Source organism: Chaetodon auriga, chromosome 14 (assembly GCF_051107435.1).
Source record: "Chaetodon auriga isolate fChaAug3 chromosome 14, fChaAug3.hap1, whole genome shotgun sequence".
Taxonomy (NCBI): Eukaryota; Metazoa; Chordata; class Actinopteri; order Chaetodontiformes; family Chaetodontidae; genus Chaetodon; species Chaetodon auriga.
Window position 1 is genome coordinate 14,195,280 of NC_135087.1, and position 23,698 is coordinate 14,218,977.

Genomic DNA, 23,698 nt, shown 5'->3' on the forward strand with positions numbered 1-23,698 from the left:
GCACTACAACAGAGAATCGTTATGATTTCTGTTGAGTATCACAGACACATTCCTGGACAGTAACAGGACCCCGTCTGTAACCTTCTTCCAAGTCTCGCTGTGATCGGTGCTGAAGTGACACGTGCTATCTGCAGCCTCGCAGCCTGCTCTGCTCTTATCTTCATGGACGCTGTGCTGGTGTGGCGCGCTGCTTTACAGCCGCGTCACAGCGAGGCAGAGGCACCTGATTGGCTGGCGAGCAGGGCGGAAGTGCGTCTGGTGTGTCAGCTGTGCTGAAAACAAAACAAGACAAGCTGCGACTGGTGAGTGCTCAGACTCAGTGGACTCTGTGGCTGTTATTAGCGAACATTCAGGTGGCTGTGACTCGTGTGTGTCTCGTTTGCTGTGTGAAACGCTGTTAAACGCTGTGTTGCGCTGGTGGTCGGCAGTGAGCAGATGTGTGGCTGTGCAGGCTGTCCTTGTGCTCAGCTCACGTGTGACATGTTGTTATGTAACACACAGCTCAGCCTGCCTCTGCCATTGTTCTGCTGTTGCACAGCTTCCCAGTGAGTGTAGCTTCCTCAGCTAGTCATGAAGATGCAGTGTGTTCAGTAGCTGCAAGCGCCCAAACGAGCTGTTATCAGTCAAACCAGGGGAGCTTGAAAGTTTCAGTGTGGATGATCATCTGCAGTTTTATGCTGCTAGACTTCTGGAAAAAATGGTACAAAGACAGTATATTTAATGTGTTGCCTCTTCACCTTCATTGATTTTTGTAAATATATGCTTTGATGCCAGCAACACGTTTCAGACACGTTGGGACAGGAGCAACTAGAGACCGGGGAAGTTGTTCAATGCTCCAAAAACACCTGTTTGGATCCTGTTTAACAGGTGAAAGTATCATGATTGGGTATGAAAGGGACATCCTCAGTCGTTCACAAGCAAGGATGGAGGGAGGTTCAACACTTTGTGAACACATGACTGTATGAAGGATGTTAGTGCATGAACTCAGGAACACTTTGTTAACCTGTTGTCTGTAAACACAGCTGGTTTGCAAATGTTTGGATTCTGTTTTTATTTATGTTTTAAACAGTCTCCCAACTTTTTAGGAATCAGGGTTGTAGAAACAGTTTATGCTTAAAATAACCAGACATGACTATGAGTTTTTGGTTAATCCAGCATATTGTATACCTGACCAATCAAGATACTTTATAACAATGATGGAAAAATCACCACAGTGGCCCAGAACACCTAGAAATACTAACATGGTAGCAGTCATGGCAGAAACATTATGGCAGAAATTCTGATGGTAGATAAATTTATATTGACTCATGTAACACATATTGTTGAATCCCCATCAAATATACTGTGTGTCTGTTTTCTCAAACATTTCTCACTGATGCTGGTCCACTTACAAATATAATGATAATATATGTAATTATAAAATATAATGATGTCACCATTCGGTGTCTGAATGTACTTTTGGGGTTTAGAGTTTAACTACTTATCCATCCTTGCGGCAGCGTCCTAAATTTGACCGACTCAGCTGAACTCTGTTGAACTCTGTTACGTCTTTCTTGTCTTTGCTTTCCAGCACCATGATGGATGAGCTGGTGCAGGACCTGGTGTCTGCTCTGGAGCAGACCTCAGAGCAAAGTAAGCTGGGAGAGCTGTGGGAGGAAATGGTCCTGAGCCCTCTGCGGCAGCGCCGGCAGATCCGCCGCCGCAGAGGCCGCAAGCGCTGTCGAGAATCCTCCCTCTATCCGTTGGAGCACAGGCGGTGCTGGATTGAGGCCTCAGAGTCCAGCTTGGACGAGACTAAAGAATACAGGAACAGGAACTGCTCCTCAACCATCGCTGCCCCCGTGGCCAACTGCAGTGACTCTGACGACATGACTTCAACCAACCGGTGGCGCTCCGTCAAGAGAGGCCCGGTCAGGACGCGGCAGCCGTCCTGGCCGGAGTCTGACTCCTTCACGGAGAATAACCCGGGACGGCCGCTGAGGAGGCGGAGGAAGGTCAAACGCATGACCTCAGACGTCACAGTCAGGTTGCAGCAGAAGCTAAAGGTTTCTGGTGTCGATGGGAAGCGGAGGCACAGGCCGTCCAGGATGCAGCATCTGTCAGGATCAAAGAAGAGGGCTGGCAGTTGGATCGGAGCAGACCGACAGACCGAAGGAGCCAGGCTGATGGGAAAGGAGTGCTGGAAGAGAAAGATGGCCAAGGAGCACAGAGATGCTGCTGACGAGAACATGTCTGAAGGGTAATGTTCGATTTAAGGAAGCATATTTGTATTTTCTTCCTCTTTTTGTTCATCAGTCTCTTCAGTGTTGTTACACAGGAAGGCCCTATAGGAAGAGATCCACGCCACATTTGGTGTCTCATTTAGGATGTTATGAAAAGCTTTTAGGCTCATTATGTGTGAAAAATGAGCAGTTCCAGTTTTTAAAATCTTACACTTAATTTACAGTTTTTCAAAAAGCCAAATGTTAACCCTGCCATTGTTTGAAGAGTCGGGATTAAAACCATACTGAAAAAGGAGCTCAGAACTCTTAAAGCCCTTTTTACCCTTTAAATGGAAAGTTACCAAGGCAGTTAAACCCATAGCATAAAAGTCATGATCATAACTACTATCAGACAGAAGCAATTAAACAAGGCGACATTTAAAATGATCTATACTGCCTGTCTTCATCGAGCCACTTGTCAATATTCAGCATGTCCTCAACTAAACCAAAAAAAAGGGTATCACAATCATACCACTTCACTTTAAAGTATTGAGTTGACATTAAAAATGAATGATAGAATCTCTTCATCCTCATCTCCTATAGCTGATATGATCACCAGGGAGGGATCTTTGATAGTTATGCCTCCGGGCATCTGCCAGCTCATTATTTCCTTTCGAGAAATATTGTCACAAATAAATAAGTGACTTGGTTTGGTATTGATTTGTTTTGAAATGAATTCCTGTCTTGGGCTGGGTAATTAAAGCTGGGCCTGTCCCAGTGTCCCACAGTGCACCCTCTTGTGTGTATTTTATTTAGCAAAACTAAATGTGGCTGTAAAGTGGCAGCAGAGAGGGACATTACATTATTACAGCACGGCAAGATTACAATATATGGTGGAATCAAAAAGGCAAAATGGTGAAATGATCATTCTGGCAATTATAAACTGTCACCAACTAACAGCTATTTTCTGTGTTGGTTAATCTGATGATCATTTCCTCAAATAATTGAAATAAATCATTTGGTCTTTTGAACATCAGGAAATGAAAAACATTGAAAAACAGTCAAAAACCAGTCAAAGATATTCAATTTACAAGACAAACTTATTTATATAAGACATTCAGCAATCAGGTAATTCTATCCAAAAGTGCTTTTACATAAGACATAAAAAGACTACAGTGACTTAAGTCTGAATCCACATTCATGCGATCAGCTCTGTGAGGCTGTACGCAGCCGCGCTGTGACGGATAGGAAATGCTAACATCAGAGTGCTAACCACATCCATGATGCGAGCATGCTCACAGTGACATGCTGATGCTAAGCAGGTGTTATCTTAACCTTGACTATAGTTGCCCACTGTCTGGGCACCTTGAATGTTTGCACCAAAGGTGTCAATCCATTCAATGCATGTTGAGATATTTCACTGGAAAAGTGGAAATCAGAGGAAAACTAGGCTAAAAATGATTTGGGTTCATCCTCTGGGGATCGTGAACGCCTGTACAAAATTTGATGGCAATATTACATTACATACTTTATCATGGGATATTATTGAGATGTTTAGTAAATCAGGAAAAAAGAAAGTAATAGTAGCAGTAAAGTAAAGCAATCATAGAGTATCACTGGTGTTTTGGTATTCAGTACCTCACGTGGTCCACGTGTGTGATAAACTGACAGACAGCCGTGCAGTTCAGTTCAGTGTCAGTATAACACTCAGTAACATAATCTTTTAAGCCTGGAAGTTCCCTTTCTCAATGTCTTGCCGTGCTCCTGCACAATGTGTTTCCTTTGAGAAGAAGACGTCTGAGGTAACGGGTAATGGGACAGACGGAAGGCTTTACATCTTCTGGTTTAATTTGTGCTGACCTCCCTAGCCCCTAAACGGTACTTGTTTTCTTACTTTATGGAAAAATCAATAGCCGTTCTGACAGAAAACAGCTCCGGAGAAGAAATAAATGGGAACACCGTGGCACGCTGTCAATCATTTCTCACTTACACCACGCCAACGCTCTTGATTGCTGCTCAGTAGACTGCCACACTGTTCTGAGGGCTGAACAATCTAGTGGTTAAGCCGTGGCAGAGGCAAAGGATATGAACAAATGGCAGCAGTGATGAGGGGTTGACAGTGGTACAACAGCAATATTTATACTCAGCGAGCGTATGGTCCATTTGATGTCGGACACAGATGCCATTGTTGAAATGTCTTTTGGAGCACTCGGATTTCTTAGGTCTCCATTCATTCCATTAACCTTTTTCATATGAAGCGTCTGGTCGCTCCTCAAGGTTACTCCTCTTACGTGCGTACTGAGCAGAGCTTTGCCTTCAGCCACCCAAGTGCGAGGGGAGCAGATGTTGGCAGCTCCAGTTGGTCTCCACATCCTTGATTAGACCTGGCCCAGCCTGCTGGCAACGAGGCCACCTGGCACCCAGGCTGGCCCGGCAAGCAGGCCTCACCTGTGGGTAGACGCCGTCCTGGGCTCAGCCTCCGTCTCCAGCTGTGTGCTGCTGCTGCTGGTGATGCTGACTTCAACCCCGGCACCAGAAAAACAAAGCCACCGTGTGTGCTTTTCTCGCACTTGTCTTTATCGTGCCATGATTTCTGTTTTGAAAACTCTACGAGGAGTTTTTGGGGGGAAGCAGTGCAGCATTTGCTGAAGTTAATTTTCATAAATCTCTGAGACTAATCCAATTACTGCAGCTCAGGGATGGTGGGATAACCTTATAATCAGACACCCATGGAAGAGGGCATGGATTTGGGTTGAGGCGGCTTGTTTGAAGAGCCCACGGATCCATTGTTATCAGCGCTTTGCCCCCCTCCGTCTCTGCCTCTTCTTTATTCCTCTGCAGAATGAGCCCGGGCTCAATAAATGGCGGCTAGCCTGTAATCTCTGTGCAAACTGGTCTGCCTCTCCCAGGAGCTGAGGATTATATCCTAATGATTAGTGCTCATCTGGATACTGTGTTTTGCTTCACCTCTTTGGCTTGTATAGAGACAATAGGGCCATGTGGGGAGTTCAGCTCTGAAATACTGGAATGCAGTTTTTGCCCTTGCCTTTGTTTCACCATGGACATATGGTATTTTATCTAATTAAGTCCTATTTGTGTTTACAGCACCTAATCCACAACAGGATATCTTATTTTCTGACAGGGGGAAGTGCTCTTTTGTGCCGAAGACCCAAGTTTGCCCAAAATGTTTGTCAACTTTTCTTGACAAAGGTCACTGCTGAAGAAAGAGGAGGTGTTTCTTTTGGTCCCAAGAAAAATGGGGGTCTCAATAATTCATGCCATTAATTAGGCAGCACTTAATGGAAACGGTCTCACATCGGCCCTGTGCTGCTTCAAGCGACATCACATTACACCTTTAATACGGATAAATACTTAATGGGTGTCTCTAATTAATTGTTTATACCTGCGATTCTTTTTCAAACTTTGCACAAAATCCCTCCAATAAGAAGCAAACACATTATTTTACACCGCGCTGCTGGAAATGGTTAACAATCACTGGATCCTAATTTCTAAGAAACGTCGTGGAATGAAGCATAAAACCAAAATTGTAGTTATTGTAGAGCTTTTGGCCGTGCCCTCTGTGTTGGAGTGTTGTGTGCTCCAGATGCCAGCCAATGTGTCCAGAGGTGGGGTACAGCTGAGCAGAGGCCTGGGGAGTCAGTCTGGAGAGAGGGCTGAAGGGGTGGAGGGACGGTCCAGGACTGCTTGGCGAGGCCAGACATCTTCCAGATTCCCCGGAGAGGCCTGCTCCCTCTCACATCTGCTTCTTGCGGATGTGCGGGGAGATGATGCAGGGCCATCTGGCCAGGAAGACGTGCGGGCTGGGCCGACGTTTTTCTGATCCTGTCGTCACTGGCAGGCCTCTGCAATATGGCAAAGCACCGTATCAGCGCATATCTGACCCTCCAGCCTTCTCCTATGAGCAAGGTCAGCGATGATAAACAGGAAGAAAAATGCAAGGCAATCAAGACCATCAGGCACATCATAAATACATGAATGTGTCGATGGACTGCAGATGGATATTCGCTGGTTGGCTGACACTGTCACATTTCTAGAAATGGTGAAATATGTGCATCATCCCTAAATATAGTGTCATTTTTATAAAAGGCTCAGTAATCTCCCAAAACTGCCGGGCACTGTAATCTTTAGTAAACTTACTTAAACAAGAGTAAACAGTGCCTTTATTGGGAATTATTTTCACGATCGATACACAATAGTGAGCATTTATTTAATGACTTAAATTAAAGTAAGGAATGGCAGCAGCGAGACAGTTTGGTATACTTTCAGAGAAAAAAAAATCCTCTTTTGAGCTCTGGACCTTCCACCTTCATCACCTCCACCCCTCCCCTAACAGCCCCCCCCATGACCTTGGAGTGTGTGGAGGTCCCAGTTCAAGGTGGCTGAGGTGTGAGAAAGGCAGAGAAACCCAGGGTGGTCTGGGGTAGCAGAGGGGGGCACAGAGGGTGTGGAGGCAGTGTAACAGGGGTTGCCTGGGGCAGCAGCGATGGAGCTGTCTAGGCAGTAAGCAGCAGCAGCAGCAGCAGCAGCAGCAGCAGCCCACACAGCAGATGTTGGCCAGTTGTAGTGTGGAAGCGGCACGTCTGTGGATCTCTGTGTGTGTGGGGCACACCCAGAGGGAGGGGCGGGCAGGGGAATGTGTTTCGCTCTCCTGTCATCCTCCACAACGCAGGCCAGATTAGATTGGAGCTGACAGCGGAGGATATTCAATTAGATTGTGCATGTCACTCAGTGGCTTCGATCAGAGCCTCTCCTCATGCCTTTGTGTTTGCTATCGCAACAAGGGAGAACACAGCACGCTCTGTCTTTTTGTGTCATTTCCATTTATGTCGACCTCCAGCTTCGGACTTCTTCATTATTTTTATTATTGAATGTTACATGTTAAATATTGACATTACGGGGCCATGTAAATTTTTGATGCGCATTGTTCACTTTTCAGACGCTGTAACATTGTCTGACCTAAAGAACCCGTCGGGTTTGAGATGACAAGTCAAAACAGAGTTCTTCATCCTCAAAGGTTATCGATATTAAAGGCGCAGGTCAGTGGGGATCATTCACATGTGATGTTTTCCTTCTTTTCTTTGCAGGGAAACCAGCAGCACATGCAGCAGTGACCCTGGCCTGTTCACCAATGATGAAGGCAGACAAGGTATGAAAAAAGGCATAATTTGAAGATACAGGAAACCGTTAAGATCACTTCATCTCTTCAAACTAGTAAGTGATTTGATTTAGAGTATTTGGAGCTCACAGTTGAAGCCTTCTTGATGGAGTGAAGAAAGATGACGAGTTGTCAGATTTGGACAATACCCCGCTCGACTCTGAGGGAATGCCGGCCTGGAGAGGGAGGATACAATGGGCTGGTTGCTGGGCACCCAGGCGACTCTAATAAGACGTTGTCATGTCGTGTTAATGAGCGCTGAAGCCTTTGCTAATCTCATTAGCTGTGGTGGGGCCAGGCGGCCTCTGATTTAACAGTTGTCACTACACCTTGACTGTGAGAGGCATGGTTCCTGCGTGTTCTCTGCTGACTGACAGGTCTGAGAGGAGCTCGAGGTCTGGGGACGAGGCTGCTGTTGTCTGGTGGTGTGTAGTTAAAGGAGTAGTCATTATTGACGGCCACATGTCAGTCGAAGCTCCGCTGAAGTTTGTCGGACAGCCAAACACACAGCAGCTTAGTTTCTCCCAAACTTGAGTACAACGGTGATTGAATTTCTCCAAAGTGTTTTGAATCAGTCGCTTTGCTCCAACATTTACCTCCTATTTCCAACATTGTCCTCAAACTGCACTGTAGGCTGCTGTTTAGTGGTCCTGTGAACTTACAGTGGTACTATAGCACTTTAAATGAGGAAATTCTTAATTTGGCAGTTTTATTAACATCAGTTAAGGAGAACTGAAAAATATGTAAGCATGCTAACCGATGCGGTCTTCCCCGTCCCTGTGTGCAGGCGATGACGAGCAGAGCGACTGGTTCTTCGAGGGGGACTGTGGAGTTGGGACGGGCGTGGCCGGCCTGCTGCCCAGCTGGGACTCAGACAGCCAGCTGTCCCTCGAGGGCAACCGTCCTTCGCCCACCTTCCTGCAGCCTGCAAGACCCTCTCAGAGAGGTAGAGGACGCTGACTGCGTGCTTTGGATCCACGTTCTTTTTTTTTTTTCTTGCACCAGTCGAGTTTGCTCGCCTTTCTATCTTAAACATTAATGATCTTTTCTGACCATTCTGCGACACAGGAAGATTAATGCGTTTTGTACTGTTGCAGGGTATCGGTATCATTCACGTCTGAAACGAGTGCCTGGCTCTGCTGCCTGCTGTATCAGGAAGGACAGGAGGCGGCTTCCCAGCAAGGTTAAAGCAAAGTGGCATCTTCCTCCTCTGGAGAGAACAGTTATACAGTTTTTATGGTGTGTCTCTCTTACTGTGTGTGTTTGATTTGTGTTTTACAGGGCAACAGCATGCCGGTGTTTGTGGAGAGACTGAGACACTTCTCCCGAGATCCTTATCAGAGAGAGTACGATATACTGGTTAAACCTCTTTTAAAAACAACATTGTATAGCGCTCTTCTTGTTAAGTCCATCTGTTTCCATCAGTAATTATACTTTGATTGTCTCCTTTTAGCTTTTGGCTGCCTTCTGTTGGAAACCGAGACCGAAGCCAGGTATGTTACAGTACAAGTTTTTTCCAAGCTTCATTATCCTTTTGGCCCCAATTTTGCTCAGACTTTAATGGTGAAATTGCAAAATCTAAATCTTATTGATACTTTCAATTTCCAGTTGAACCCTTTGTGCCCATTACCAGTGTGTCCTATTGACATGGTGTCAGAGAGCTCCCATCTCAGATGTTCCTCCTCAGTCTGCAGAAACAGGTAGTTGATGCCACACGTTAAATAAAGTAGCCTCTCAAGGGCCTATCGGAGACACCTTTTTCCAATCAAAGCTCAATATATTGATGGATCAGTCTATGGCCAACTCATTTAAACAAATCGCTTACAGAGCATAGGTCACTGTTAACCAGAGTCATCTTTACTGAGATGATTCCTCTGAGACTGAGTGTGTTTGTGTGTGGGCAGATCAGCTGATTCAGGTCCCAGACCTTCATCTTCAACACTAAGATGAAATTAGCCTGTGAAGGAGGGACACACACACACCTAAATGTGTGTTTGAGTGACCTTATAGGAGCTAATTGTTAGCCCTGTACTGCTGCATAAATGAGTGAACTGACGGCATGTTTCAAAACAAAAATGTTGTAAATCCACTCGAGAAGGTTTTAATCTTTAGTTTATACATATTCCTTTCAGTGGTGATTAACACACACATGCACACATATTTGAATAGCCACATCCATCTCAACCCATTCTGTTGACATTGGCTTTACTTCCTCATTGCTTGGGCTCTCACAGACCCTGTATGTGTAATAATAATAATAATAATTGTATAATCAAGCCTTTTTTCTTCAATTATATATATATTTAGTATTTTCTTTCAAACTCATTAAAACCCAATTTGTAGAAGAGTGTTGACAGAATACAGAAAATATCATAAAGCATTGTTTTTACACCAAAAGAGGTAATAATTCATGTTTTGCATGTTCCTGTATACGTGAACAAATATATAAAAAGTCTTTCACAGACAAAGAAATCTACAGTATGCTCTCCTACACAGTGACATTACTCATGTTTGAGGTCAGTGAGACCCCAGAGACGCCTAAATCCCTTTTAGTCCTCTTATGAACGAACTGTTCCAAAACGCCATTGAGAGAAATTGAAATAAACATTTGGAAGCTTTGGAGGGTTTGAAGTCTCTGAGAACCCAAACAGACGTAATGTGGTGTTTTCTGTTATTTGTCATCAGATTACAATCATGTTTATACTGTAAACATCTCTCGTGTAATTAATTAAGTCATGTAGTATTGAGGTGATTAAACGATGTTCACTGTGTTTTTTTGAGCTGTTAAAGAGGGCCTGGGGTCTCCAGGACGACAAGCAGAAGATTAATGTTAATGTCAATCCTGGCCTGAAGTCTGAGCTGAACTCAGAACAGACAGCTGCAGCTGGATGCAGTAATACTTCAATTCAATAGTTTTCAAGGTCAGCGTTCCCAAATAGAGAAATACTGTGTGTTGACATAGTTGCAGTGCCGATTAAAATCTGTGCATTTCTGGGACTGCACAGAAGCATAAAAAAAAAGGTTTATCCAAAAGATGTTTGTCAAAGCATCTCATCGCTCCCAGTCATCCCTGGAACTGATGCATCTGCATGGGGGACTGTTGAGAAGCCGCTTAGCCCCCCTGGCCTCGAGACTGTGGGACTCCTCATTGTATTGTTTCCACTCTGCCTATTTATGGTGCATTCTTAATTTTGTTTCTCACACACACACACATGCACACGCACACACACACACACTCTTTTTCCTCCCTCTCTCTTGGGTTATTTCACAGAGCGCTCCAGCACTCCTTGATGAGGGGCAAAAACACGACTGCTATGAAAAGCCCCCGACTTCTTAGGGCTTTCTTTTCTAAACTGGCCCTTTCTTCTCCACCTGAAAGGTTCCTTCAGATTCCAGTTTGAGGCATTGTGAATACTAATTTCTCTCTATTAAAAAGCCCTCATATCCCTGCCATGCTCTCATTTGAATGGCGGACTCAGGGGAGACCTCTTAATTCCTTTATAGTGGGATTCAAGACCCTTCACTTCAAAAAGTATAAATCATACTCCCAAATGAATGAGGGAGAGAGGGGGGATTGACGAGAGGGGCTTCTGATGTGTCCCGTTGGACGGCACGAGCTGAGTCTATCTCCCCAAGCTGCTCAAATCCACTCTCCAGCGAGATTGCTGCTCTGTCCTTCCGACCCAGCTCTGCACACACGGCACCCGTACTTTAACTTCCTCCAAAACACACATTCACATGCAAACACAACACTGGACAATCAGTTATCGCTTTGCATGTCAATGAGAAACGCTATGATTACTCACGCCTGCTCTTAACGAAACTTTAAGGTGTCCACTCCTGATTTCACTTCACTATATTTTCATTTCTTTTCGCCGTCGTGCCCGCGTGATCGATTTCTAGCGCTGAGCTCCCATATGTCTGACTTTTCTTTGTTTCCAAACACCCTTGAGAGAAAAGTGTTTTCTCTGTGGGCAGAGTGTAAGCATTAATCTTGTACCGCGGCCAGGTCGAAATGATACTGTATTAATAAAAGCTGTCATCTCCTGTTTGCCGCGAGTTGACGGCGACAATCAGAGATTTGATGCTAAGTGATAAAGGCTGTATGAGGTTGCGTGCTGTTTATCCTGGTATCGGCGCGCGAATGGGCGCAATGCTTTGTGGGATTTGGCCGTAATGCTCGGGGCCGGCGGCCACGTTAAAATGCATAACTGCCTCCCACCTGAGCCAGGCAGCGGCAGCTTTTATCTATTGACTTATTTATTTCTAAATGACACTTGCGCTGTGAGATAAATCATAGTCTTATGCCACTCCCTTCCCAGTTTTCATTTTAATTGTGAGATCTCTGTGTCAGCAGTTAGTATATTGGTGTGAGTGGCCTATTGATTATTGATTTGGAGCTATTGATTATGTTCCCTGGAGACCCTAATCCTTTCTGATTCATTTGAATACCTCTATTAATCTTGAGATCCTGCTCACACCTGAAGCGCCATGTACCCTAATGAAAATAGATGGCCGTTTTGTAACTGCAGCTCCTCACTCCTCTTTTGATTTATTATTTTTAATTGATATATTTGCTTTTGGATGTGGGCGCCAAAATTACAATTGACCCTGTGTCAGTGCCGTTTTACTCTGTACCCTAAGGGACTGCGCTGCATTTAAAAGCGTCTCATATGACCTGAAAATCTATCTTGGAGACTTTTTCCTCAGTGTCCTTGTGTCTTTGACAGAATTTAGTTGTTGTTGGCCGTCTTCATTAGGTACGACTTGTTTTTTCATTGCTCATTGCCTCTAAGTCAATCTTAGTTTTCTCATCACAGTTTCTGTAGATTTAGGGACAAAACAACTGGCCAACATCTGTCATGCTGTTAAAGCTGATGAAGTAACAGATGTTAAATAATAAAAACACTGTTGTGCGTTTTTTTACAACTTCTCTCAGTTTTACACTGAGCCATGTAACATGCTTGTAAACAGCCTTTGGGTTCTGCTCAGAGATGAATGGTGGTGTTTTTCCTTGGTTAATGAGCCAGCTGATGGTATTCTCATGTTTGATTAGCATTGTGCGGAGTGTCTCTGTGGGCCCCTGGCGGCCCCGGAGCGGGTCTGCCTCTCAGCTCTCAGCAGCAGGGGAGGGTCCTCGCCTCCCTCCAGGCGGCAGGGGCCCTGGAGTGCCTCAGCCTTGGTGTAATGAGGGAAGAGATGGAGGGATGGACCTCCACACATTAAGACCAAATGCATCAGGGTATTACTTTTAATACCGCAGGCGTGCCTTGTGAAATAATGCGACGTTTAAATGTGGATCGATTTTGGAATTAAAAAGTTAGTTTGCAAAGATTTACTGTGGGGAGTTCAATGCCTGAGCTCTTTATCAGGGGCGCAAATGGCTGGTTATGTGCTGTCCGACAGAGGTACGATTGAGGGATCGATAGGCGCGTGATTTACTAACTGGAGTACAGGTAATCAATAAGTATAAAAGTAAATGAAATATGCATTACTGGGATTTTATTAGAGAGGGGTAGCAGGGAGAGAATAACGGTCAGGCCATTTATTTTTATATCTATTGATTATACAACATAGAGACTTCGCTCAAAGCGTGCCCTGCACTGCTCTCGACACCCCATGCCTGCACACCCGTCATGTGATTTATGGGTGTTGAGGTCATGGAACATGCTGCCTGTTAAAAGGCTGCCCTGACGGGGCCTTATTGTAGCATGTGCCTGTTAGGGTTGTGAGCTTCGTATAGCCTGCAGTCCAAGATGAGCCACGCTGGTTAACAAGGAGCTTCTGTGTGAACCCTTTCTGCTTTTTGACATTTTCAAACAGCACACAGCCATGTTGTGCTTTGTTTAAGATTCATTTTTGGCCTTTGTTAGACGGGACATTTGAAGATGGACAGGAAAGGGTCAGAGCGAGGGGACAAGGGACCCCAGGTTGGACTGAACCAAGGGGCCGCTGCCTTAGTGCATGATGCGTGCACTCTATCAGATAAGCTACTGGGGCGTCTCACCATATGACTCCTTAAATCCTCTGTGAAATGCAGTCTAGTTGCTTATAACGACCAGAATATGCATTATATCTTATTGTAGCTCCCTCACACACTCCCTTCACTCAATCTGTCCCCCCTCCTCCCACACACAAACACACACTGCATCTACAGCTGCTCCCCCCCCCCCACCCCAGTGATGGAACGGACCTTGACCTTAACTTTACATCTCTGAAGTCAGGGCTATTAAGCTGGTATGGGGGGGCTTTTCCTATTTCAGGGCTCCTGACATATGACACAGGAGGCATAGAGCAGGTGTAATTTGTCTGTGTGAACTCTGCAGTGACTCAGCCACATGCACCCCAGCACCTCTCCTCATTGAGTATGCTCTGTGGTGAAAACATGGATTAATGAAGAAAAATTAAGAAAATATGCACCTTACTGAGGCTAAATGTCAGCTGCAGCATTTGCAAATGTGCAGCGCTTGCATTTATCGACGCCTGTGAAATTATTAAATTTCTACATGTTCACGTGTGTGTTGTGGATGGGAGCTGCATCATCATAATGTGAGTAACGTCTGTTCTCTCTGTCCGTGTCCCCCCCCCCCCCCCCAGGCAGACTAACGTCACTCCAGGACTGTTATGCACAGGAGACTCCAGGAGGAGGAGGGAAACAGACGCCGTGGCCGTCACATCAGGTAAAGCCCTCCACACAGATGATGAATCCCTGCTCTCCTCACCACTTGGGTATATTATTAGTGGACATGTTGTGTTGTCACCCGTAAGATCAAACCTGCAGACTCCAAATCTTACGTATCTCAAAGAGAGATCTTAAGCTATCATTTGTGTTGTGTGGTGTTTTTAGCCACTGAAATATCTAAACAACTGTTGGCTGGAATGCCAGGAAATTGTGTTGTTCACGGTCCTCAGAGGATGAATCCTGCTGACTTTGGCGACCCGCCGACTTTTTCTCTAGGTTGAGGTTTTTAGTCAAATATCTCAACAGCTGTCAAATGAATTGTCATACAATTCACTTCAGTGTCACATCAGGTCAGAGTTTCAAATTACCCACAACTATGGTATAAATTGCTTCATGTTAAATGCTAATTAGCATGCATACCCAAAGTTAATGTGGTGCTTTGATACTGGCAAGGCTGTCTGGCTAACCTGAATCTTTTGTTTGTTTGGTTTGTTTTATCACCAGTTTCCTCAGCACTGTTAATGAGTGACGACAATGAACTGTTTTTTCATGGGATTGGGGGAGGAAGCCTAGTTAGCAGCTAGCATGGCTACAACATTATGCAAGAATTGTTTTGTTTTTTAGCGATTTGTCGCCCCTACAGTTTCTTAGTGCAATTCACTTTTACGCCACTAGATTTGGACAGCTGCACACATGCATTTGTTATGATTGTATAACTTATGATCAAAAAAGAGTGAGTTGACAGCTTTGCCAGCAGAGCCAAATATCAAGCAAGTGCATGACTTAACAAACCAGCTAATATTACTTACTAGTCCGACAGCATGAAGGCCAACTTGGCATCTGTCTTGCAGCCTTTCATTTCGTGAAGCTCTCGCTGAAGACTAAAAGCCAGTCTGACATTTACTCTTGTCTCTTGCTTCTCTTGCCTCTTTGGCCGCTTCATCTCTGCCGTGATATCTGCAGAGGCTGCTGAGCCTGGTTCTGAGGCCCACTTGGGCAGTGTGCGCTGTTCCGGTGGGCTCCAGCAGCCTTACACACAGAGTGGGAATGAAAGAAGCATCATTTTCCCTATTACAAGTCAATGTGCCATCAAAACGATTTTAAAGTAAAGTGGTCACATAATGTTGCTTGAGTACATTTTTGGAATTCTACCAAAATTACAGAAAATATTTGGTGAGTTAACAGCAGAGGCAATTGAACAGTTAGGTTTGGTAGCCGTGTTACATTTGAAGCTCTCTGTTCAAAGCAGAAGTGATGTGGAGTTCATCCTATCGGAAGTCGCACCGAGCGGACGCCCCGTGTCTGTTTGGACCAGCGGAGCTGCCTTTTTTCATTAGAGTCATGGCTCGGGGCCTTGTGTCTTTGCCGGATTGAAATCTGAATTGGTTTGTCCACCTTTTCTTCTGGGTCCCCTCTCCATGCTCCACTCCTGCAGCTGCTGTTTGTCATTTAAATAACAAATGCTGGTGGTTCCCTGATTTAGTGAGGGGTGCAGGCCTCTGATGTATATTAATATTGCCTCACAGTGCACTGTACCAGGGTCCATCATTCATTTGGATAAAAGAGGTGGAATCTAAAAACAGCCAATGCTTTACTTGGATACAGATTGCATCCATTTATTGCACTGAGTGATGGAACGGCCGGCAACTCTGTCCTTCACCTCCCCAGCGCTCAACCACTTCCCATAAAAGTAAAAAAGGATTCACCTCTGGCCCTTAAGGACCCCTCATATTCAACATGCGGAACAAGGGGCATCCCTCAAGTTCTCGACAGTTAACAGATCCACAGTCTGTTGTACGAGGTGCAAGAGGAGGAAATGTATGTTTTCAAATGAAAATGAAATCAAATATAACTGTCATTTGTGTAAAATGTACAAATTACCAATCTGCATTTTTCCACTCCTCTAAATAACTGTAACATGTTTCTTTAAGTGGCGACACTGTCATGCACTCTGAGGTGTTTTAATGTGTGTGTTATGTAGTAGGTGACGGATTATCTTTTCCCTAAATTGCATAGAAGGAGAGTCCCTGATTGGCACATCCCCCCTCAGCTCTGTTCAGAGTGTTTTCCTGCTTCTTGAGTCTAGTGCCCCCTGTCCACCATGATTTATCATGCATCCTATACTGTCCAATGTCAGTTTCTGCAGCTGCAACTGCTCTGTATAAATCTTTACTTTGGCAGCCTGCTGCACCATGTCTGTCCTCAGTAATCTCACCGCCGCCCGGAGATGCACATTCACTCTGACAAGCTTTCACACTCTCTGTGTACAAATCTTGGTTTGTTGCCATTCTGGCATAAATGTGTACAGAGGAGAAAAAAAAAAAAATCAGATTCAGTGATTTGTTGAGTGGTTGTTTTCTGGTAAACATCTTGTTTGCATGGAAAGATTGTTTACTGCATTTAGTGGAAGGAACGACGTGGCTCCCCGTGTTGCTCTTAGTGAACACGACAGCCGAGTCTTTGTTTGAGTTGGCCGGAGGAAGTGGATTGTTGTATGTGTTAGTGGTTGATTTGAAACTCTGTAATCAGGAGTGAAAATGGTCTGCGGCTGGAGGTGTCTTCCAGGGCTCCATTGGGAATTACTGAGGCGGTACCCAGCTGTTGCTTTGTCTTCTTTCTTTACCCTTTTAGCACTTCCACGGCAGTGCTGAAGCTGGTTGTGGAAAAAAAAAAAAAAAGAAACACAACAACTTATCAAGCCAGGTATCTGTTTGGATTAGATGACCACTCCATTTCTCAGCCGTAAATTGGCCATTTTCTACTTTTCGCAGCACCATCAATCCAACAATCCAACTCAATCCAACGAGTCCTTACTAGATATAGTGTTTTCTGTTATGTGTTATCGGGTTTTATGAAAAATAGAGATTTAAATTGTCACTTCTACTAGATTAACTTGGGTTTTATCCATCACTTGCGCAATTTCTCCAAATATTGATATTTGTCTTCTGCAGTAAGTGAATTAGAGAAAAGCACCATGTTAACAGCCCAGTGGTTCAGAATGAGAATAAATACACAAATTTGGAGAGTTATTCAAAGGCAACGATGAATCAGTAAGTGTAAAGACCCACAGACTAATTCATTATTGCAATTTCACTCCTCCCCTGCTGTCTCCTATAATTCCCTGCATCTTTATCTCCATAAAGGGATGATGGTAATAAACCGTAACTTATTTAGTTTGCAGCATTTCAAGAGTTGGTGCAAATAGGCTGAGTTGAAGTCTCACTGGCCTCATCAGACCGTTAGCGGGTTATCTCTTCATGTTGGAAAGTGCCACATGTGGGTGTCCATGTGGCGTCCGGCCCCTCGGTCAGTCCTGCCGCCTCCCCTCTGTCTTCATGTGTCTCCTTGCCCGAGCGAGACGGCTGCGTGACAGATCACCTGCGTCGGAGGCCCGCCGTGTTCCTGCCCGGCGGTCCGGCCCCCTCTCATTAATGCCCAGGCTAGTGCGAGGGCCGTATGGCAGCACAAGACAAATAACGCTACCACTCAGCCATCACTTCTGCTGACAGAAATGCAGCCCACCGCACTATTTCGCCCTCTCCGGCTCCACTCTGCACCCTGCTCGCGTCCTTCAAAAGCCCCCCCCATCTCCTCCGTCTCCACCTGCACCTGCCTGCGCTGCTCCACCAAACTTTGGTGGTGGGTTTTGCTGTTGCTGGAGGCTGAGCTCAAGCGCTGAGGCCCACACAAGTTGATGTAGTGTAACCGTGAACCTGCTGCTTTTGTAACCACTCTAACTGTTTGTGGAGACACGTTTGTTTTTAGCAGCTCAGTCTGTCAGGTGCGTCTTGACTCATTTGTGTGCAAACCTTCTCAGCGGGAGGTCTCATTTGAATGTCCTATTTTGTCAATTGTGAAGAGAATGTTGTGTGTGTGTGTGTGTGTGTGTGTGTGTGTGTGTGCATGAGAGAGAGAAGGAGAGCGAGCAGGGGAGAGAAACACAAAGGCTAATCATTAAAGAGCTATTCAGCCCTGTTCATTTAAGTGTGGGAATCAGCAGGCCCATTACTGTCAATGTGTAATTAGCTGATTAATAAACAGGGGAAGGGGAGTGCTCCAGGAAGGCCTGTAATTATTGTTTTTAGAGAGCATCACATGAGAGCTTATTAAGATGGTAAGATGGTTCCATTCAACCTCCCATTACCACCCACAATAAGTGCATGTACTGTAATTCTCCCATCGACAGAAAACCTTTGCGTTGTAATGTCTTTATTGACCTTGATGTAAAACCAGTTGAGTGAATCTTTCATTGAAGCAGTTGAATAAAAAAGTAGCTCATCATTTTTAAATCCTCTTTTACTGTACATGTAATGTAAAGATAATTTTAGTCAGTTACTGTTTGTGATTTCTTCATGTTATTTGCCTGCAACCTGCATGCAATCAGTGGTGGAAAGAAACTAAGCTCCCATATTCAAATACTGCACCTATGTATAGTTTTGAGGCGCTTGTACTGGAGTATTTCCAATATTTCACAAAAAAGCAAAGATTCGAGAAAAAAAAGGAAAAATAATAATGACTTGTGTATCAGAACTTTCTTTTTTTCGTGCCCTTTAGATTGATCTTGTGACTCTTTGGAGAGGGCCTGACTAAACTGCTTAACTATATAGAAACTGCATCAATCTCAACTGTTAAAACAGTAAAATGCTACTTAAGCACTGATGCATCAGTATCAGCTGTCTAATAATATAATGTATATTAAAGATATCAGCCAGTGGAAGTACTTTCACTTTTAATGCTTACATTAAGTACATTTGGTTGATAAGTCTTCTATACTTTTACTGAAATAGGATTTTGAATGCAGGACTTTTACTTGTAGCATTTTTAAATAGTTGTATTGGTACTTTTGCAGTATTATTTGTAGTATCCAGCCGACTGACTGGAATAATGTCACTTTGCTTGAATGAGTCCAGCCTGGACTTGTGTTGTAATGTCTAAAATGTTTAGTTTAATTGAATATCTGCTCTCTTGATCACAGTGTAAAAATGTGTAGAAACAGCTAATCGTCAATGTGACCTTGACCCAGAATAGAGGCCAGTATCTGGTATGCCCACTGCATGTTAACACACTCACAAACCTAATGTTCCCAGCCATTTCTGTGTATCTGTCAAATATGGAAAGCCCTGAATTTTGATCCAGGCCTTTGACTGTGTTTCCCCTGAGTGTTTGGGTTGAACCTCAGCAACAGTTAGTCATCATTCCCTCAAGAAATATTAATCAATTATCTTGCCCGCCGGATCAGTTTGGGGAAGAAGTCATCTGGAAAGAGGCACAAGCAGATATAATGGGACCAAGCAAAAGCACATGCCAGTGAATGCTGTAATGCCTAATCCTTTGAGACAGCCCAGAGCCACAATGTCACTTCTAGTTCCCTTGTCCTCTGCTCTGGGACCGCCTCGCAAATGTCTTGTGTGACCGCCGCTAACTTTTTTGGGTAGATCGGGAAAGATTTATTTATCAAACATGTTAGGGAGAGCAATTGTTTTAGAGTCCCTCTGCCTTCTGCAAAAATTGGCCCCGGTTCTCTTTCAGATATTTCCCTTCACTCCCAGCGACAAAAAAGCTTTAACGGTGAGTGAGATCAAGAGAAAGAGGATCTTTAAAAAGGAAGGTAGTCAGTGGGATGTGAACGTGTGATGAATGGAGTTAAAAACATACAGCTTCTTACACAGCATAACCGGAGGGGGGAAGTTAAGCCATAGGAGCAGCACAGATTGGCCTTTTAATAACCATGTCCACAAGTCATATGGGGCCAAATTGGATTTGGCTCACTTGACCAAAACCTCATTAATATTTAACCTATTAGACGAGGATTGCTTCAAAGTTTTATTCTAATATACCTAAAAGAGCGAGCGATCCAGGAGGACTAAATTAAATTTTTGAGAGGCTGTCCATTTAAACAGTGATGGGAAATGTGATTTAAGAGAGTATCTTAGACTGTTTGTTCTCAGTGTTGTGTTACATGTCCAGACTGTGAGAGCTTGCTTTCTTTTTCTCTGCAGCTAGCAACCCATTTCACAAGGAACACCAGAGAGAGGAGGCACAGGGAGCCAGTAACACCTCAACCCTAGAGGCTGTGGGAGCAGGTGCACCAGGTCCACGGTCCTCTACTTCTGCTCAGCCTGAGAGTTTATCTCTCCTCCAGGGGTGACCATGAGGACACCTGAATGGAAACTGGACCAGTGCGCCTAAGTGTGGAAGAGCGTGCCAAAAGAAAAGAAGCTATTGTGCCAGAGAACAAAAAGGCTAAAACTCCTCTTGCTGCACAAACTCGAAGACAAAGAAAAAAATGCAAAGCACATCATTACTCCTCAAATCAGCATGTTACTGCTAGATCCAGTCTTTCCAGGTAGTATATTAAGCATGACAAATGTTAATGCAATCAAGCCTTGTTAAGCCTTCTGCCATCTTCTACAACTTCAAGAGGCTCCTCGTTTGACTCAAGACTCGACGGCTCCTCCTGCTTCCACACACAGCCTCCAGGCCACCTGCCACCACACAATCCGGCAATTATGTCCACTCTAGTAGCGCAGCGTTTGTCAGTGGGAACACTGGGAGGACGGTCAGGTGAGGTTGGGTGGCTGTGGGAGGGGGGCGAGTCTGCTCTACTTTCAGACAGCGGCAACAATGGCTGTGCAGCAGCACGTAGCTATCCCAGAGACAGGAGAGCATCAGAATGCTTAGCTACCACATGCTGCTGCAAGGTTCAGAGAGGGGACCACCGATAGAGAGCCACACAAAGTACAGGCCTCCTATTAGCATGGATTTGAAAAGCTACAGTTTGTACAAAGGTGCTCATTAGCACAACACAGAGGGAGTGTAGCTGTGGTCCTCGGAGGGCCGCCTCTGTTCTCTCCAGCTTACCTTCTATATTCAAATGTCCCCAAATATATTTAAGTTCAAGGCGAGCTGCAAATCTGTGTGAGCAGCCTGTTTTTCAGCAGTGGTGGATTAGTTGCTGTTGGGGCTGTGCAGAGGGTGGTTGACAGCCAGCAGAAAGGAGTCGGAGGAGCTGCTGGAGGAGGGAGAGGAGAGTCGCACTGTCTTTTCACCTACCCTTGGGGTATACATTTCCCCGTCTCCCTCGGCATCAGATGCATTAAAAGATCAATGGCAGCATACAGTGAGATCAAACACAACAGTCCTCACCAAGCTGGTTAACAAGCAGCATTTTCAGAAAAATGCATTTTTATATAGGAGTCAAGTCTAATTGACCTAAACCGTGCAGGTGAGAGTCTTACACAACAGAAACACACTCTTCTGTACATAATCAAATCCTCTCTGCTGGAGAGTGTCTTAAAAAGTGAGTTTTCCAGTGAAATGTTGGCATGAAGAGAAGCAGCAGAGTGAACTTGTGCGCAAAAGTTTCATTCCTTTAAAGAAAAAAACAGGCCTATGTGAAATCTTCCAGCAGCAAAAGGCACAGGTATGCACTTTCTATAATGATCACGAGATACCTTTTTAGTGAAATGAACAGAATATCATCAGCTACGTGCCGCATGTCTTCTCAGACACTTAAAAGCCTTATTTAAGAGAAGAATCGTATTTAGTAGAATGAGATTTGCCAATTAACGTGAGTTATACGTCTGCAGTAATCCGTCTGAGAAGGCTTTATGTGATCATGTTGGCCAGGGATGACATTTATAAATGCTGTGTGTGCACACTCGTCTAAATGGATGCCTCACACAAGACATCCTGCCATGGGAATCAGTCAAAGTGTTGAGACAGAGAGCACCACACCCCACCCTGCCCCCCACCCCCCACCCCCGGCTATGTCCGTCGCTGCAGCTTGACCAGCGTCGTGGGCTCTTCCCGCACCAGGAATACACCCCTGATTGATAGGAACAGCCAGTAGTTGAGCTTTGTAATTAGACACAAAGAAGCTTTTGATAAATACATTGGTGGCCTCTTCAAGACGTATGCCCCTGAACACGCTGACAGGTATTGACTGTGTAGTGTTTTAAGGGGAGCTTCTCGCCGTCGCCTTATCCGTCAGCCCGTGTTTTGGTGCCAAGGCATTGACAGGGAAGGAAGACGCATCAGTTCAGATACAGTGCCATTAGTAGCAGGAGGGGAAACACCTCACCCGTCTCTCTGGTAATTAGCAGTCACCATAATGACACCTCAGCCAGACTGTATGCCCCAAAATGATTTTCCAATGGCCAGGAAGTGGAGGAATGGCTTCCGTGCAGCCAGTCAATTGCCCTGTTACAGTTAAGGAATCCAGCAGGCTGGTACCACTCATATTTCATCCCAGGTAAAGATTACCTGTCAGGCCCATGGGAGATGTATTGATCTGTTTTCCTTTTTCCGCCAGCAATCACCTGACAAAGGCACCTAGGAGGTGAGTGAATGAGTGATGCCTGGTCTGTCTGCTCCAGCGTACTGGCTTCTAGTGTCCACTGATGGGTGGAGAGGTGATGAGGAAGAGGACGAGATAATGCAGTCATAAACTCTGTTTGAACCTCCTCTGTATGCATGCAGGGCAGCCCCCTTGGTCCCCCAGGTCACAGGTCAGTGGGGAATTTGCTTTTTTCGTGGCTCCTTTCTTGTCAGTGGCGTTTGTTCTTGCTGTGTAGTGTGTCGTGGTGATAGAAACACATGCAAAAGAGGCTCTCTGGTTCCTGCTGACAAATGCATGTTGCGAGTCACCGTAGTTCAACTCACTTTGGGTTTCAAAAGTGATCCGGTTTGATCTGGGCACCCTTCTCTCAATGAAATCCAACCTTGTGTGGTCAGGGTTTCCTGTGACTGTCAGTGCGGCGATGCTGCACTGGCGATGATCAATATATTTTACATTATCTCATGTTTTTGTGGCAGCTAAAAGTATTTCTATATTTGCCTCGTTCAATGGAATGTCAGACTCGATATTATCCATGAAGCCATGCATTTAAAGTGATTGCACTGTACAAAATGTGTAGTATTTATGATGTGATGCATAATTATACGTCCATTAATTGAGGATTTAGGTCTGAGGACATTAAATACATAAATTCAATTTCATGATAGATAGTAGAGTAGATATGTCTTTTTTTACTGTCGTATTTTTTAATTTCATTTACAAGGATTTAAATATATCTCCCTGATATCAGGGCTCTTAGGCAGCTATCCACATTTGATACGTAGTACAAATAGCATCTTATCTCATAGGCTGTTATCTTTGTATTTAATGGCAGTGGAGGCATGTCTAATTGCTTTGCAAATGATCTAAAGAGGATTACTCCTCCCTTAGAAAGCGTGCACGATGTCACTAGATGTTAAAAGAGACATTACAATGGTAGAATCCAATCAAACCCGCAGTGCAGCGTTTATGCAGTTGCTCTGTTTTTTATCACCTAATGTCAACATTAACTATCAGTATGAGGTGGATACTCTGCTTTTGAATAAACTCTGTATGAACATGATTATGTATTATTGTGGATAAGATGCTGTTTTAAGAACTTTTAGTTGTATTTAGGTCATTTCAGTGTTTTCAAAATGAAGCGAACGCATTTTTTTTTTAAAGTCAATGTAATGTCTTGCTTTCACGTCATAGGTAATATTATAATCATTCCTCTATGTCATGAGTATTTATAGAAAAAAACATGCAGTATCTATTTATTTCAAATATTGAATTTGTGTGCAATAAATGAGTGATCATGA

The 23,698-nt window shown here is 44.5% G+C and overlaps 1 protein-coding gene across 2 annotated transcripts; it reads left to right on the forward strand.

Annotated features, from left to right (window-relative positions):
* Positions 1-251: 251 nt before the first annotated feature.
* Positions 252-23,698, forward strand: LOC143332059 (G patch domain-containing protein 2-like). Of its 2 annotated transcripts, XM_076749300.1 has the most exons (10): positions 252-302; positions 1,571-2,239; positions 7,307-7,368; positions 8,165-8,323; positions 8,475-8,560; positions 8,659-8,723; positions 8,831-8,870; positions 8,986-9,077; positions 13,975-14,057; positions 20,059-23,698. In XM_076749300.1, exons 2-10 carry the CDS (start codon positions 1,575-1,577, stop codon positions 20,205-20,207), a joined length of 1,401 nt encoding a protein of 466 aa, XP_076605415.1. In that variant the 5' UTR covers positions 252-302; positions 1,571-1,574; the 3' UTR covers positions 20,208-23,698. The 2 variants fall into 2 exon arrangements, with proteins under 2 accessions (XP_076605415.1, XP_076605416.1); XM_076749301.1 differs by lacking the exon at positions 8,986-9,077 and having other exon boundaries at positions 265-302; positions 13,979-14,057.